Source organism: Molossus molossus, unplaced genomic scaffold (assembly GCF_014108415.1).
Source record: "Molossus molossus isolate mMolMol1 unplaced genomic scaffold, mMolMol1.p scaffold_m16_p_1, whole genome shotgun sequence".
NCBI lineage: Eukaryota > Metazoa > Chordata > Mammalia > Chiroptera > Molossidae > Molossus > Molossus molossus.
The window spans coordinates 226,283,370-226,296,876 of NW_023425344.1; the positions used below are offsets into that span (position 1 = coordinate 226,283,370).

A 13,507-nucleotide genomic window follows, 5' to 3' on the forward strand; every position below is an offset into this window, starting at 1 on the left:
ATAAGCCAATTCTTAAAATCAACACCCCCTCTCTAAATATATATAGAGAGATATAGATCATTTAAATATATGTGAGAGAAAAACACATGGTGATTCTGTTTCTCTAGAGGGACCTGATTAATACAGAGGTAGAAGTCAGATTAGGATGGATTGAGAAGCAAATGAAAGGCAAAGTCTCTGAGTATTAAATATGCTCTTTGAAAAAGCTCCTTGACGAAAAGGAGAGCTACAGGGCAATGGGGGACAGGCAGAGGATCAAGGGAAGTCTTTGAGAATTGTGATAAAGTAGTACGATGTACCAGCAACAGAATGAACTTCCCAGTAAGGCAAATATGAGTCTGAATTCAGTGCCACTACTCATGAGCTAAGCAAATTATGTAGTTCTCTGAGCTTCCATTTCTTCATCTGTTAAGTTATCTGTAGGGTTGGTAAAAGGATTAGAGATATATATAGTACCTGGAATTTTACAGGGTAATAAATAATTAGTAGCCACTTATCATTATGCTATTAATAAAGTTTAAATAACCTCCCAACAGTAAAGCTTCTTGAAAGAGTGATACCTTTCGATAACAACAGATCATGCTTACATGCTGAAAACTAGTGAAAAGATGGAGATTGAAGGTCCACGAAAAAGAGAATAATAATTTAGAAAACAGTCATCCAGGAGGTGGGATGGGATGGGGCTAAAGTACAAGTTTTAGACAGGAAGAGGGATGTCCCCTTTCTTGAAATGGAGGGATGGAGTGAAGCCAGATTTGTAAAGGAGGGAGTGGCAAGTTGAGGAAGTTTACTCTGGAAAGCCAGAAATTTATCTGTGAAGGAAATGAGATCACCTGCTTTATTTTGCCAGGGAGGAGAAAGGAGACAGCCACAGTAGGATGGAAAGATTTACAATAGCAGTCTAGGGATAGTATAGCATAGGGACTCAGAGCACAAACTCTGAAACTAGGTTGCTGTTTGGGTTTTAACTCTGGTTCTGCTACTTACTATATGACCAAGGGCAAACTACTCAACTTCTCTATGTTTCAGTTTTCATACTTGTATTAATGATGCTAATAATCTTATATACTTCATGGGATTATCATGAGGATTAAATAAAATTAATATATGTAAAATGTTTAGAACTGTCCAAAATGGGATCCCTTGGAAAGTGAACAGGTGTTATACTGGGGCTGTTCCAGGTAAACTGGGACAGTAGTCATCCCACCAACAGTGGTAACTGCCCATATTTAACCAACATTTATGTAGCGTTCAGTATTTTGCTGGAAGGTAAGTTCTGTGGGGGCAGGGTTATTTCCATCTTTATTGTTCAGTGCTATATCCTTGGAGCTTAGGACAATGCCTGGCACAGAGTGGGAGTTTAAGAAGTATTTGTTGAAGGAATAAACGTGCTAAATTTCTGCTGTAGGGGCTAGGAAACAGCTGATTAGTGACACAGAAGACTGCCAAATGGCACTGAAAATCCTGTGTAAGATGTTTACACAAAGTTTTATTAATCTGCTTATTGAGTAATTGTAGCCTGCAGTGTTCAATATCTGAGCCAACAGAAATACTTCAAAGTTGGGAGACTGAAGGTGGGAAAAATAAAAGGCCATTTTAAAATGGGCTATTCCCCGCCTTGGCCGGTTTGGCTCAGCGGTTAGAGCATCGGCCTACGGTCCAGAGAGACCCGGGTTCGGTTCCCGCTAAGGGCATGTACCCCGGTTGCAGTTTGTCCCTGGCCCTGGTTGGTTGTGTGGGTGGCAGCCACTCAATGTGTCCCTTTCACATCGCTGTTTCTCTCTCTCTGTTCCTCTCTCTCTCTCCCACTCTACCTGAACAAAAAAATGGAAAAATGTCCTCAGATTAAAAATAAATAAATAAAATGGGCTATTCCCCATTTATTCTCCTGATCATACAGGGAATTGTAACATTTTCTTGGCCCAATTATACTGTTATCAAACATTTCTACTTTTTTTAGGTATGTTTTTTTTTTAAGAGAGAGGAAGGGGGGAAGAAAGGGGGGTGGGGGGAAGAGAGAGAGAGAAACAGAAACATCAATGTGAAAAACATCAATTGGTTGCCTCTGGCATGTGCCCCAAATGGGGATCAAACCCACTACCTTTTGGTACATGGGATGAAGTTCCAACCAACCGAGCCACACAGGCTGAGCCACACAGGCCAGGGCTTGAGGTATCTCTTTACAGTGGTGGTGTACTAACTTATCAGTGAGGCACTGTATTTGTCATATTTCATGGCCTCTGATCTCTCTAAAGAGGGGAAGAAAATAGATAATATATTTTTTTTTGTTTGTTCATACCCCTGGGTGCCAGTACTTGGATGTCACTCTAGTTTGCCACATCCCTAGGTAGAGATAGTAAGGCTCAAAGACACTTAGAGCTGAAATTAAGTCCAGACTTCCCCTCACAGAAGCTATAGTAATGCTTACTTGTGAACTTTAGTCTTTCATTCTGATAATATAAACAAAGATTCCTAAGAAACTTTTAGAAAGTGATAAAAGTCACAGAGAAAAGATGAAAGTTTTTGCTTCTGTTTGCCCTAATACTGTCCATTTAAGCTAATCCCCAAGGAGGTAACAAGTTAGCTAACCAAAGGACAAAAAAACCCTACAAAAAACCCAGAGTATGAAATGTAGAATTTACGTACATTTTAGTGACACAAACACTTCTTATTTTTTGAAGAATAAAGCAAGTTTTATTCAGATAGAAAAACAAAGAGGCCAGGGCGTGGGTGCTGCCGTGAAAGAAGCGAAAAGGACTTGTCTGAGTAGATTCAGGCCTCCAAAGTGAGTTGCCACGAACACTTCTTTAAAAAAAGACTACTGCCCTGGAGGTTTGGCTCTGTGGTTGGAGCCTCGGCCTGCGGACCAGAGAGTCCCGAGTTCGGTTCTCGCTAGGGGCGCATACCAAAACAAACAAACAAACAACCCCCCCAAAAAACAAAAACAAACAAACAAACAAATAAATAACAAGACTACATAATACTTTAGAAACCAATAACAATGTGGCAGGGGTAATGTAAATGTGAGACATTAAGAATTTTTTCATCATCACTGTTCTAACACTTTTTCTATTTTAATAATAATTTCAAGGTTATAGGTAGAATTCACACTGACTAGTGTCAATGTACTAAAAACATAGTTTTACACTAAACATTAAAGAGAAAATTGCTTATTCTTTGAGGAAAGAAAATGAATCTAACATGGAGAGAACTTCAGTAACTTTGACTCTAAACTGGTGGAATCTGAGTAGAAGCTCACCTATGAGTGAAAGATGTAAGTATAACTTTCAAGTAACCACTCAACTCTAAATAGCCAACTTAGAATTTTAAAATTAACATCTGCCTAAAATACCCTTTATTATGGGTAGATATAAACCAACACAGAAATTAAGCACTGGAGAAAATTATAGCAGGTAATGAGTGGATCCATTACAATTTACTAAATCAGGAAACTAACACTGCAAGAGAAATGCACAGGTAATCTTAACAAAAAAACACCAGTGAAGAAACACAAAGGCTTGCAAAAATAACATGGAAATAGTAACTTCAACAAGCTCGGTACACTATAAGATCACTTCCCCTAAATGTAAAAGTTACTCACAATTAAAGACAATTGAAATAACTAATTACAATAAAGAAATGCCACCTACCTATCTATCAATTATCTCTAGAGTTTTTTAGTGGACACCATTTTTTTTTTTTAAAGAAATAAACTGAAAAAGGATGAAGATCACAAGTTGGTGATATTCTCAAGTAGGCTCACAGATCTTTACAGTTGCTCTTTCATTTTATATATTGGTGTTATCTAGGAAAGGTCATCAGATTTCCAGTTGATAACAATCAGAGATTGGCAAATTTTTTCTGTGATGGACCAGATAAATTATTTCAGGCTTTGCAGGCCATACATTCTATACCAAGACTATTTAACTCTGCCACTGTAGCACAAATGCAGCCACAGACAATAAGTAAACAAATGGACATGGCTTTGTTCCAATAAAACTTTATTCACCCAAACAGGTAGAATGCCACCGTATGACAACCTAATACAAATCATGGTAATCTCTGGAAAGTGACCATTAATTAAATCTTTTTGAAAAGGTAATTCATTATATTGAAATAATTAACTTGTTTGAAATTGTGTCCCTGAATTATTTTTCTTTTCCATTTTTGTTGTTGTTTTCAAATGTGTTGATCTCCTTTTACTTTAAACTATGACTCAGTTCTCAGGTGCTTCCCAACTCTAAAGTTCTATAATTTCCAAAATCCCAGTGAGATAAGAGCATGCAACTTATCAACATAAACAGTAGTAGTATTTGAAGGCAAAACAATTCTGTTATGCATATGATAGATAAGAGCAAAAACCTTAAGCAGATGTTCTAAGGTAAGCCAACGTAAAGAAATGCTATAAAGACACATGGAAGCATAATTTGGCATAGCTATGAAGTGTTACAAAGCAACAGCAGCAAACAGTTTGGGCAGGAGGGGCAGAGCATCTCACTTTTTCTGGGCAACAGTGATTTGCCATTATATTTTACAAAGTTCTTTCTCCTACAAACCAAAGAGGTCTTGAAAGGTACACAACATGTAAAGAAAGAAACCCAATGTATGAAGAATCACGGGTCAGTCTCTCTGTTACACCTACACACAGAGATAACCCAGTCATCACAGAGTAATAAATTCAAAGGCCACCATGATATGGTATGCCTTATAATAAATGAAGAGACTTCTTTCCTTTCATATGAAACCTGGCTTCATTTTCTTTTTATGACAAGGGCCATAAAGTCTTATAATTTGATTACATTTGAATTTCTGTACATAACTGTGTAATATACAGATTCTGTCTTAAAATTCTAAGATACAGTAAGTATTCCCCAAAGGACAAAGCAGTGAAGGGAAAGAAACACAGCTTTCTACAGGATTTGAGATGGGCACTACTCTAACAGCTGCTTCATTGACAGTGCAGAAACTTTTAATCTGAAACACTAATATACACTATTTTCTGCATTTTCTCAAGTGAGAGGGGCCTTTAAAGGCTTTTAGGGGAAAAATAAGTATGGTAGCATGTCATGAACCAAAAAGCAAAGGGGAGAAATTTGGAGGCAATTTAGCTCTCCTAGTTCGCCAAATCACTTTTAATGAGGAGAGGGGAGAAACCCATGAATTATTCTAATATTAAATTCATATTTCAAATGTTTATTTTTATTAAATGAAAATTCTACAGGCATCTCAAATTCAATCTCTTCAAAACCAAAGTCATCATACCCCTTTTCATAATAAATGATTTCCCCATCCCTTGGTCATCTATACCCGAAACCTGGGTCTTATCTTCTGGTTTTTTTGTACATCCCTAGGTTGAATGAATGACTGAGTTGGAGCATGGTCTCATCGTTCACTGGTTGTTAATGCTGTCCCCCTCTGTCTGAAATGCCTTTCTCCTCTAAGTTCAACCAGAACTCATAATTTTAAGTCTCAGCTTTAAGTGTCATTTCCTCCTAGAAACCTTCATCACAACCTCTCCATTCTTCCTCTGCTCCACTAGTACATTAATGTTACACAATTTGCAAACCATTTGTTTTTAAATCTGTCTGATTTCTCCCACTACAGGGTGAACTTGAAACCAATTTATTTGTCATTTATTTATTCATTTATTAACTCAAATATTTTGAAGCAGCTACTATGGACCACATACTATTCTAGGCATTGAAGACTCAGCAATGAATAAAACTTTAGGTGAATATTTCTGTCCTCAGAGAGAATAATAAGTAAAATGTATGGACAAATAGTGATATGCCCAATCAAAGAAAAATAAAGTGCCGGGCCAGTGTGGCTCAGTTCTGAACGTTGACCCATGCACCAAGAGGTCGCTGGTTTGATTCCCAGTCAGGGCACATGCCCAGGTTGTGGGCCCAATCCCCAGTGGAGAGCATTCAGGAGGCAACCAATCGATGTTCTCTCTCATCAATGTTTCTATCTCTCTCTCCCTCTCCCTTCCTCTCTCTCTAAAATTAATAAAGAAAAATAAATAAAGCTAGGAAGTAAAATAGTGTGTGTATATGGAGGAGCATGGTATTTGCAATTTAAAATAGGGCCTTCACTGAGAATGGAGCTTTTGAATAAAGAATGGAAAAATATAGCAAGTGCAAAGGCTCTGAGGTGGAGGCATACCTAGTATGCTCACGGAATAGAAAGGAGGCTACTGTGGCTGGAACAGAGGGAGTAAGAGTGACAGTGGGAGAAGACAGAAAAAGGGACAGAGGGAATTCATGTACAGTGGACTACAAGGGCCAAAAGAGTCTGAGTAGGTCAGGGACGTACCGGAGGATCTGGGGCAGTGGAGCAACACAATCAGACCTCTGTCTTAAAAAGATCACTCAGGCTGATAGCTTGAGAACATATGATAGGGGAACAACAATGAAAACAGGGGAATCAGAACACTACTGCAATGATTCAGCTGAAAAGAGAAGCTGGCTTGCACCAGGGCAACAGTGGTTGAGACAGTGAGACAGAAACTGTTGATGGACTGAATACAGGTCTGCATAAGACAGACAGGAGTCAAGATAAGATCCAGAATTTTTGTCTAGAGCACAGGGACAGAGTTGCTGTATATGAGATGGGAAAGATTAGGGGAGAGCAGTTTGGAAGAGAGAGACAGAAATTTGTTTTGTTACATGTTAGTGTGAAATGTTTGATGATGATGATGATGATGATACCTAACATCCACTGTGGCAGACTGTTTTGTACACTTTGTTTATACTTACTCATTTAATCTTCATAACAATCACATGAAGTTGGTATTAGCATTATCCTTTTTTATAGGTGGGGAAACTGAGGTACATAGAGTTAAGAAACTTTCCCAAGCCCTGGCCAGTTTGGCTCAGCGGTTAGGGCGTCCGCCTGCGGTCCGGAGAGACCCGGGTTCGGTTCCCGCTAAGGGCATGTACCTCGGTTGCAGTTTGTACCTGGCCCTGGTTGGTCGTGCGGGTGGCAGCCACTCGATGTGTCCCTTTCACATCGATGTTTCCCTCTCTCTCTCTTCCTCTCTCTCCTTCCCACTCTGTCTGTACAAAGGATGGAAAAATGTCCTCGGGTGAGGAAAAAAAAAAAAAGAAACTTTCCCAAGGTTACAAAGCTAGTAAGTGGCTAAGCCAGAATTAAATGCAAGCAATCTGACTCCCCAGATTCTGTACCCTTGATCCCCGTGCTATAAATGCTTCTAAGATATAAATACCACTATGGAGTTGGAGGGAGATGTCTAAATATAAAAATTTCAAAATCATAGCATTAAAGATGGTATTTAAACCCATTACACTAGATGAGATCATCAAGGGAGAGGTGTAGTTAGAGAAGAGTCCACAAAAGTAGACAGCATTATAAGAATAAAATAAGAGTATGATCCCTGAACTCCAAAGGAATGGAGTGTTTCAAGGCAGGGGAGGAATGGGCTATGTCAAATGCTACTGATAGGTTGAGATGACAAGACCATTGGAACAGTAATATAGAGGAAGAACTGACAAGAACAGCTTTGGTGGAGTGGTGAGGGCAAAAGCCTCATTAAATGAGTTTAACAAAGGAAAGAAGGGCAGGAACTAAAGGCACTAAGAAACCCTGTTGTTATTTTTATTTATTTATTTTTTATTTGTTTGTTTGTTTGTTTTTTCTTTTTTGCATTTATCTTCAGATAGAGTGGGAGGGAGAAAGGGAGGAAGACAGAGAAAGAGAAACATTGATGTGAGAGGGACATATTAACTGGCTGCCACCTGCACAACCCCAACTGGGGTCGGGAAGAACCGCAAACGAAGTCTGCACCTTATTGGGAACCAAACCCGGGACTCTCTGGTCTGCGGGCGGATGCTCTAACGGCTGAGCCAAACCAGCCAGGACAGAAAACCTGTTTTTAAAGGTTTTTATTCCAATGGATGATTCAGAGAAAGACTGATTATGGAGGAAATAGAGGTAGCATTGCTGGATAAAGAGGAGCTGGAATAATTAGATCTACTGGATAAAGAGGAGCTGGAATAATTAGATCTACTAGAGGAGTGGCCTCAGCCAGCAGCAAGTATACCCCTTAAGTAGGAGGGAAAACAGAGCATATGGGCATGGATGCAGGTAGGTGAGTAGATGCAGTAGTGGCACACGAGAGTTTTCTCCTGATTCTATTTTTTTCAGTGCAGTAGGAGGCAAGGTCATCAGCTGAAAGAGAGAACAGAGTAAGAAATTCTGGAGGTTTAAGAAAGAAGGAGGAGGTGTCAAACAGTCATCTAAAAATAAGAGTAAATAGGCTTAAAAAATGGAGACTGGCCCTGGCCAGTTTGGCTCAGCGGTTAGAGTGTCAGCCTGCGGTCCAGAGAGACCTGGGTTCGGTTCCCGCTGGGGGCACGTACCTCGGTTGCAGTTTGTCCCCAGCCCTGATTGGGTTGTGTGGGTGGCAGCCACTCAATGTGTCTCTCTCATGTCGATGTTTCTCTCTCTCTCTCCCCCTCCCACTCTATCTGAACAAAGAATGGAAAAATGTCCTCGGGTGAGGATAAAAAAAAAAAAATGGAAACTGGCTTGCTTATCTGTGTTATCTGGATAGCCTAGCATGTTTTAGACACCATCTGTGACTTGAAGCTTGAGAACCACTAGGTTTTCATGAGTACACATTTTTTAAAAAACTCCAAAGATTACTGAATTTTTTTTTAATCTAGGAAAGGTCTGTGACCAAAGCATGTGACACACTAGTTGTCACAGAAAATAATTAAACCGAGGATGAATGGGAATTTTCTGATTACTCTTGGGACTTTTTGTTTTTCTTCAGGAATTTGTTATAATGTACTTCAAAAAGAAAAATAAACCAAATCCTAAAAGATGCATCAAACTAAAATGCAAGGAAAATAAAATTTAAAGAAGAAAGGGCATGGGAATTTAAAAAACAGGAATGGCTTTGCTCAGTGGTTAGAGCGTTGGCCTGTGGACCGAAGGGTCTCAGGTTCAATATATGGTCAAGGGCACATACTTCGGTTGCAGGTTTGATCCCTGGCCCCATCAGGGTTGTGTGGGAGGTAACCAGTTAATGTGCCTCTCTCACATCGATGCCCCTCCCCCCCTTCCACTCTGTCTAAAATCAATGGAAAAATATCCTCATATGAGGATTAACAAAATAAATAAAATAAATAAAAAATAGCCCAGCCAGTGTGCCTTAGTGGATTAAGAGTCGCTCCATGAACTGAGAGGTCCCGGTTCAATTACTGGTCAGGGCACATGCTTGGGTTTTGGGCTCGATCCCCAGAGTGGGGCGTGCAGGAGGCAGCAGATGGATGTTTCTCTTTCATATCAGTGTTTCTATCTTTCTCTCCCTTCCTTCCTCTTTCTCTGAAAAATCATTAAAATATATATTAAAAAAAAAAAAAAAAAAAAGAAAGGAAAGAGACAGCAGATATTCTAATACTTAAAAAAAAAAAAAAAAAAAAGAACCCAGAATGAAAACAAGCACTAAGCACAATCTGTCACAGAAGAGAAAATTTGGAAAATCTAAAATAGAATGTAGATTTTAAAGGGTCATAAATACCGTGAAATGTCTTATTCTTAAGAATCAGGTGAAAACAATATAACCACACATTACTTTTAAACCATACATTCTCTAAAACATAACTATTTCTAATGATGGCATTTAACAACTGTAAAAGCATAAAAACTTGAAAAACGTATTTATCAATATATTAACAGGATTTGATACAAAAGATATATTCTAGGTGATTTTTATACAGTTTTCAAAGAAACATAATAGCCTTGGGAGGAATTCACAAATTCAAACGACTACAGGGTTAGAAGCAGGTAACAAAATGAGTGACAAGACAATAGGGAGTTGCAGGGACTGTGGCAAATCAGTAACCAAAGGGTACAGTCGCTAAGTTTACTCAGCTCAAGCCAGTTATCACAAAGAAAGCATGCCATTTTGCCAGACCTTCTAATTCTTAAGATAGATATCCTAGTTTTTATGTGCAAACTTTCAATGATTGAAATACTGGCAACTAATTCAAGTTTATAAACTGTGTGCAGGCCATATAACGCATGTTTGTGGGAAGTGTTCAGGCCCTTCAACTGTCTCATGTCATCGACATAAGGCACTTCTTCATTCATTATAATTGAGGAAAGCAAAGGTCAATATTTTTTAATGTGAGAACATCAGTATGGGATAGGTGAAAGAACTGCACCAGGTTTCAGAAAACCTTGGTTTCAGGTTTTGGCACTGCCATTTACTACTAGATGGGTGACCTCTTTGAGCTAATTCATTCATTTGTAAAATGTAGTTTCATGAACTATCCTGTCTAATTCACTGAGCTGTTGTAAGCAGCAAATTAGAAAATAGGTCAAAGCATATCATAAACTATAAAGCTGTATATAAATACAAGTCAATGTAAGGTAATAGAAAATATATATTGGTCTCGGCCCCCAGTTCCTGGCATAATTTCCTAAGTGATTAAAGCACTGTGAGCATCTCTTTTTCTAATATTTGGTCTTTGACCTGTTCCTGACACAGAGCTCCTAAAACCCTTGTAAATTCTTAATAAGAGCACTAGGAGATTCTTTTGTTCTAATGAGGCAACTCTGGGTGGGCTCCTGGATGAGGGCTGGTCACCAGAAAGAATAAGCCATGATTAGAAGCTTGGGATTTTTAGTCCCACTACCTATTCCCCAGAGAGAGAAGAGGAGCTGAAAATGGAGTAACTGATCATGCCTGCATGAGAAACCTTCTATAAAATCCCAACATCATGAGGTTCAGAGAGCTTCCATACTGGCAAACACATCCACACTGGGAGGGTGACGCTCTCCAACTCCATGGGACAGAAGCTCTTGAGCTTGGGACCCTCCCAGACCTCAACCTATGTATCTCTTCATCTGGTGGTTCATCTGTATCCTTTTTCATATCCTTTAATAAACCAGTAAACATGTTTTCCTGAGTTCCGTGAGCTGCTCTGGCAAATTAATTACATCTGGGGAAGAGATCATGGGAACCTCCACTTTTGGCCAAACTGGACAGAAGCTGTGAGTAACCTGGGAACCTACTACTTGCAATCGGCATCTGAATTAGGGTGGGAGCACTGTTATGGGACTGAGCCCTTAATATGTGGGATCTGATACTATCTCCAGGTAGACAGTGTCAGAATTTAGTTAAATTGTAGGACACCCAGCTGGCGTCGCAGAGAATTGCTTGGTGTGAGAAAAATCCACACATTTGGTGACCAATGGGGTTCCTCAAATATATTAAAGTTATGAAATCCTTTTCAAATTTTAAGTGCCCTATAATTACTTGGTAATAAATTATTGGCCTAGTATGGCAAAATATACTAATGAAGCTGCTTATAACACTTCCTAAAAAAGTGAGTACATTCCTGACTTCCCTAAACCAATGAGCAATTTACTGTAGCTCCTTTGGAAAAAGTTATTTCAAGCTCTCAGTTCTTTTTTTCCTTCTCCTTTAAGATGTGTACAGCTTACAATGGGTTAATAACAGAGTACAGTAACAGACCCAGGTGTACCTGTTCCCTACGGCTCATGTTTCTGGAGGCACTGCTCCCATCAGCAGATAATGCAGGAACAGGGAAGTAAGTGACCAGGTTGTCAGTTCAGGCTACAACTTAGGACAAAGAGGGCGCATACTCCTGACCATGACTTATAAATTCAGAATAAGGGGTAATAATTCTTACATCTACCTACTTTTATGCAAATGTTTGATGGAAACACTTCTTCATAACTATTGTTCTCATTATCATGGACTATTAAATCACACATGATGTGAAGGCTAAGAAAGTATAAATATAAGGAGCCCTGGCAGGTTTGGTTCAGCAGTTAGAGCGTCGGCCTGCAGACCCGAGAGTCCTAGGTTCAATTCCCTGAGATCGTACCTCCACTGCAGTTTGTCCCCAGCCCCGGTTGGGGTCATGTGGGTGGCAACCACTTCATGTGTCTCTCTCACATCAGTATTTCTCTTTCTCTCTTCCTCCCACACTCCCTCTCGCTCTATCTGAAGAGAAATGCAAAAATGTCCTCGGGTAAGGATAAAAAAAAACTATGAGGAACTGTACTGGATAAAAACTCCCTATCATATACTGTCCTATGAAATTTTTCATTTTCAGCTTTCATCAAACCATAATTGACCCAGCAAACTCAACAAACCAAGTCTCTTTCAGCAGACTATTTCTTGCAGAACAGTGTGGAAGTGAGTTGAATGATGGCAACTTGAAAGATTTAAAAGGCTCCAAAGTAAAGTTTTGCATTTAAAACACACTTCTGGTAAGATTATTGGTGTTACTTTCCTCCCCTCCATTTTCCAAACTCTTTGAATGACTTACTATTTTTAAAATTGTATATTAGAACAAAATCACCCTGTCATAAAAATAATTCTCCCTGCAATAACGTAAGAAAAAATTCTGATAGTCGCATTTGTTCATGGATGCCATTATGGGATTACTTAGCATCTGTTACAGAAATCACATGGGAGTTTACTCACTAATATGACTTAAATATCTATGGATAAATAAAATGTTAGTTTGAACCACTAAAAAAGACTCTTTAAAGCTTTAGCTAATAAAAAACTAAGTTAACTAGAGATAAATCCAAAGTTAATTACTACTTTTAAAGAAGAAAGAGAGTAAAAGTAAGTTTCCAGGAAGCTCTTTATTTATTAGCATCTTTTAAGGTTAAATCTTTTGAAGTTTTCTTGTAAATAGTAAGAAAACAGAGTGACTGTATAGCATAGTGATTAAGAATGTGGGCTCCAGAGTAGACTATCTAGGTTCAAATCTTAGCCTCCACACTTACTTTATCTGTAAATTTAGGCAGGTCACTTAGGCTCTGTAAAACTTCACCTGAAATTTAACTTAGACTGAAAAAAATGGCATTGAAATGTGGGATACATTTAATTTCACTTGAATTTAATATTTCTTCCCACTTCTCTGTCAATATTGAACACTAAATAAAACCCACTTGTTAAAAATTCAGCTAATAATACGCTAAAGGAACAGTTTTGTAAGATCAAATTAAATTTAACACCTAGTTTAAATAAAGATGCCATCCTTTTTTAACCTACTTTATTTATGGATTGAACTTTCCTAGGAATCATCAGATTTAATATCAACACACACAGGTAATATCATAGATAGCAACTTTCCAATTCGTTAATTTCTTTATATAGTCAAATCAATTCCTGTATAAAGATACCAAAGCTATTTCTTTTTCAAAACACATGTCAGTGCTATACTAGGGGTGTAACTCCTTATAAAGCAAGCACAAATGTGGCATCAAACTTACTTTTCCAAAGAAGCCTTTGAAGAACTTCCTTTCCTGGAGGAACAGGGGGACAAGTCGAGCGCTATTATTGTATGGGCTAAATGTCCCAGGGTTTCACACCAATAAGCACATATGGAAGTTGGGTAAAGGGCAGAGTAGGAGAAGGGGAGGGAGTGAGTTTTAAAGAGTTATCCATACCAGGAGTGACATGAAAATGCAGGGAAACATACTGTATGGC

General features: G+C 38.7%; 1 protein-coding gene across 4 annotated transcripts in view; it reads right to left on the reverse strand.

Moving 5' to 3' along the window:
• Positions 1 to 13,507, reverse strand: part of NUMB (NUMB endocytic adaptor protein) — a 162,309-nt gene that overhangs the window by 19,711 nt on the left and 129,091 nt on the right. For 3 of the 4 annotated variants that reach the window (XM_036261543.1, XM_036261525.1, XM_036261517.1), the window contains one exon: positions 13,291 to 13,323. The exons of the other annotated variant lie outside the window; for it this stretch is intronic. In XM_036261543.1, coding sequence (XP_036117436.1) covers positions 13,291 to 13,323 — 33 coding nt within the window. The remainder of the gene's footprint in view (positions 1 to 13,290; positions 13,324 to 13,507) is intronic. 4 annotated transcript variants of the gene reach the window in all.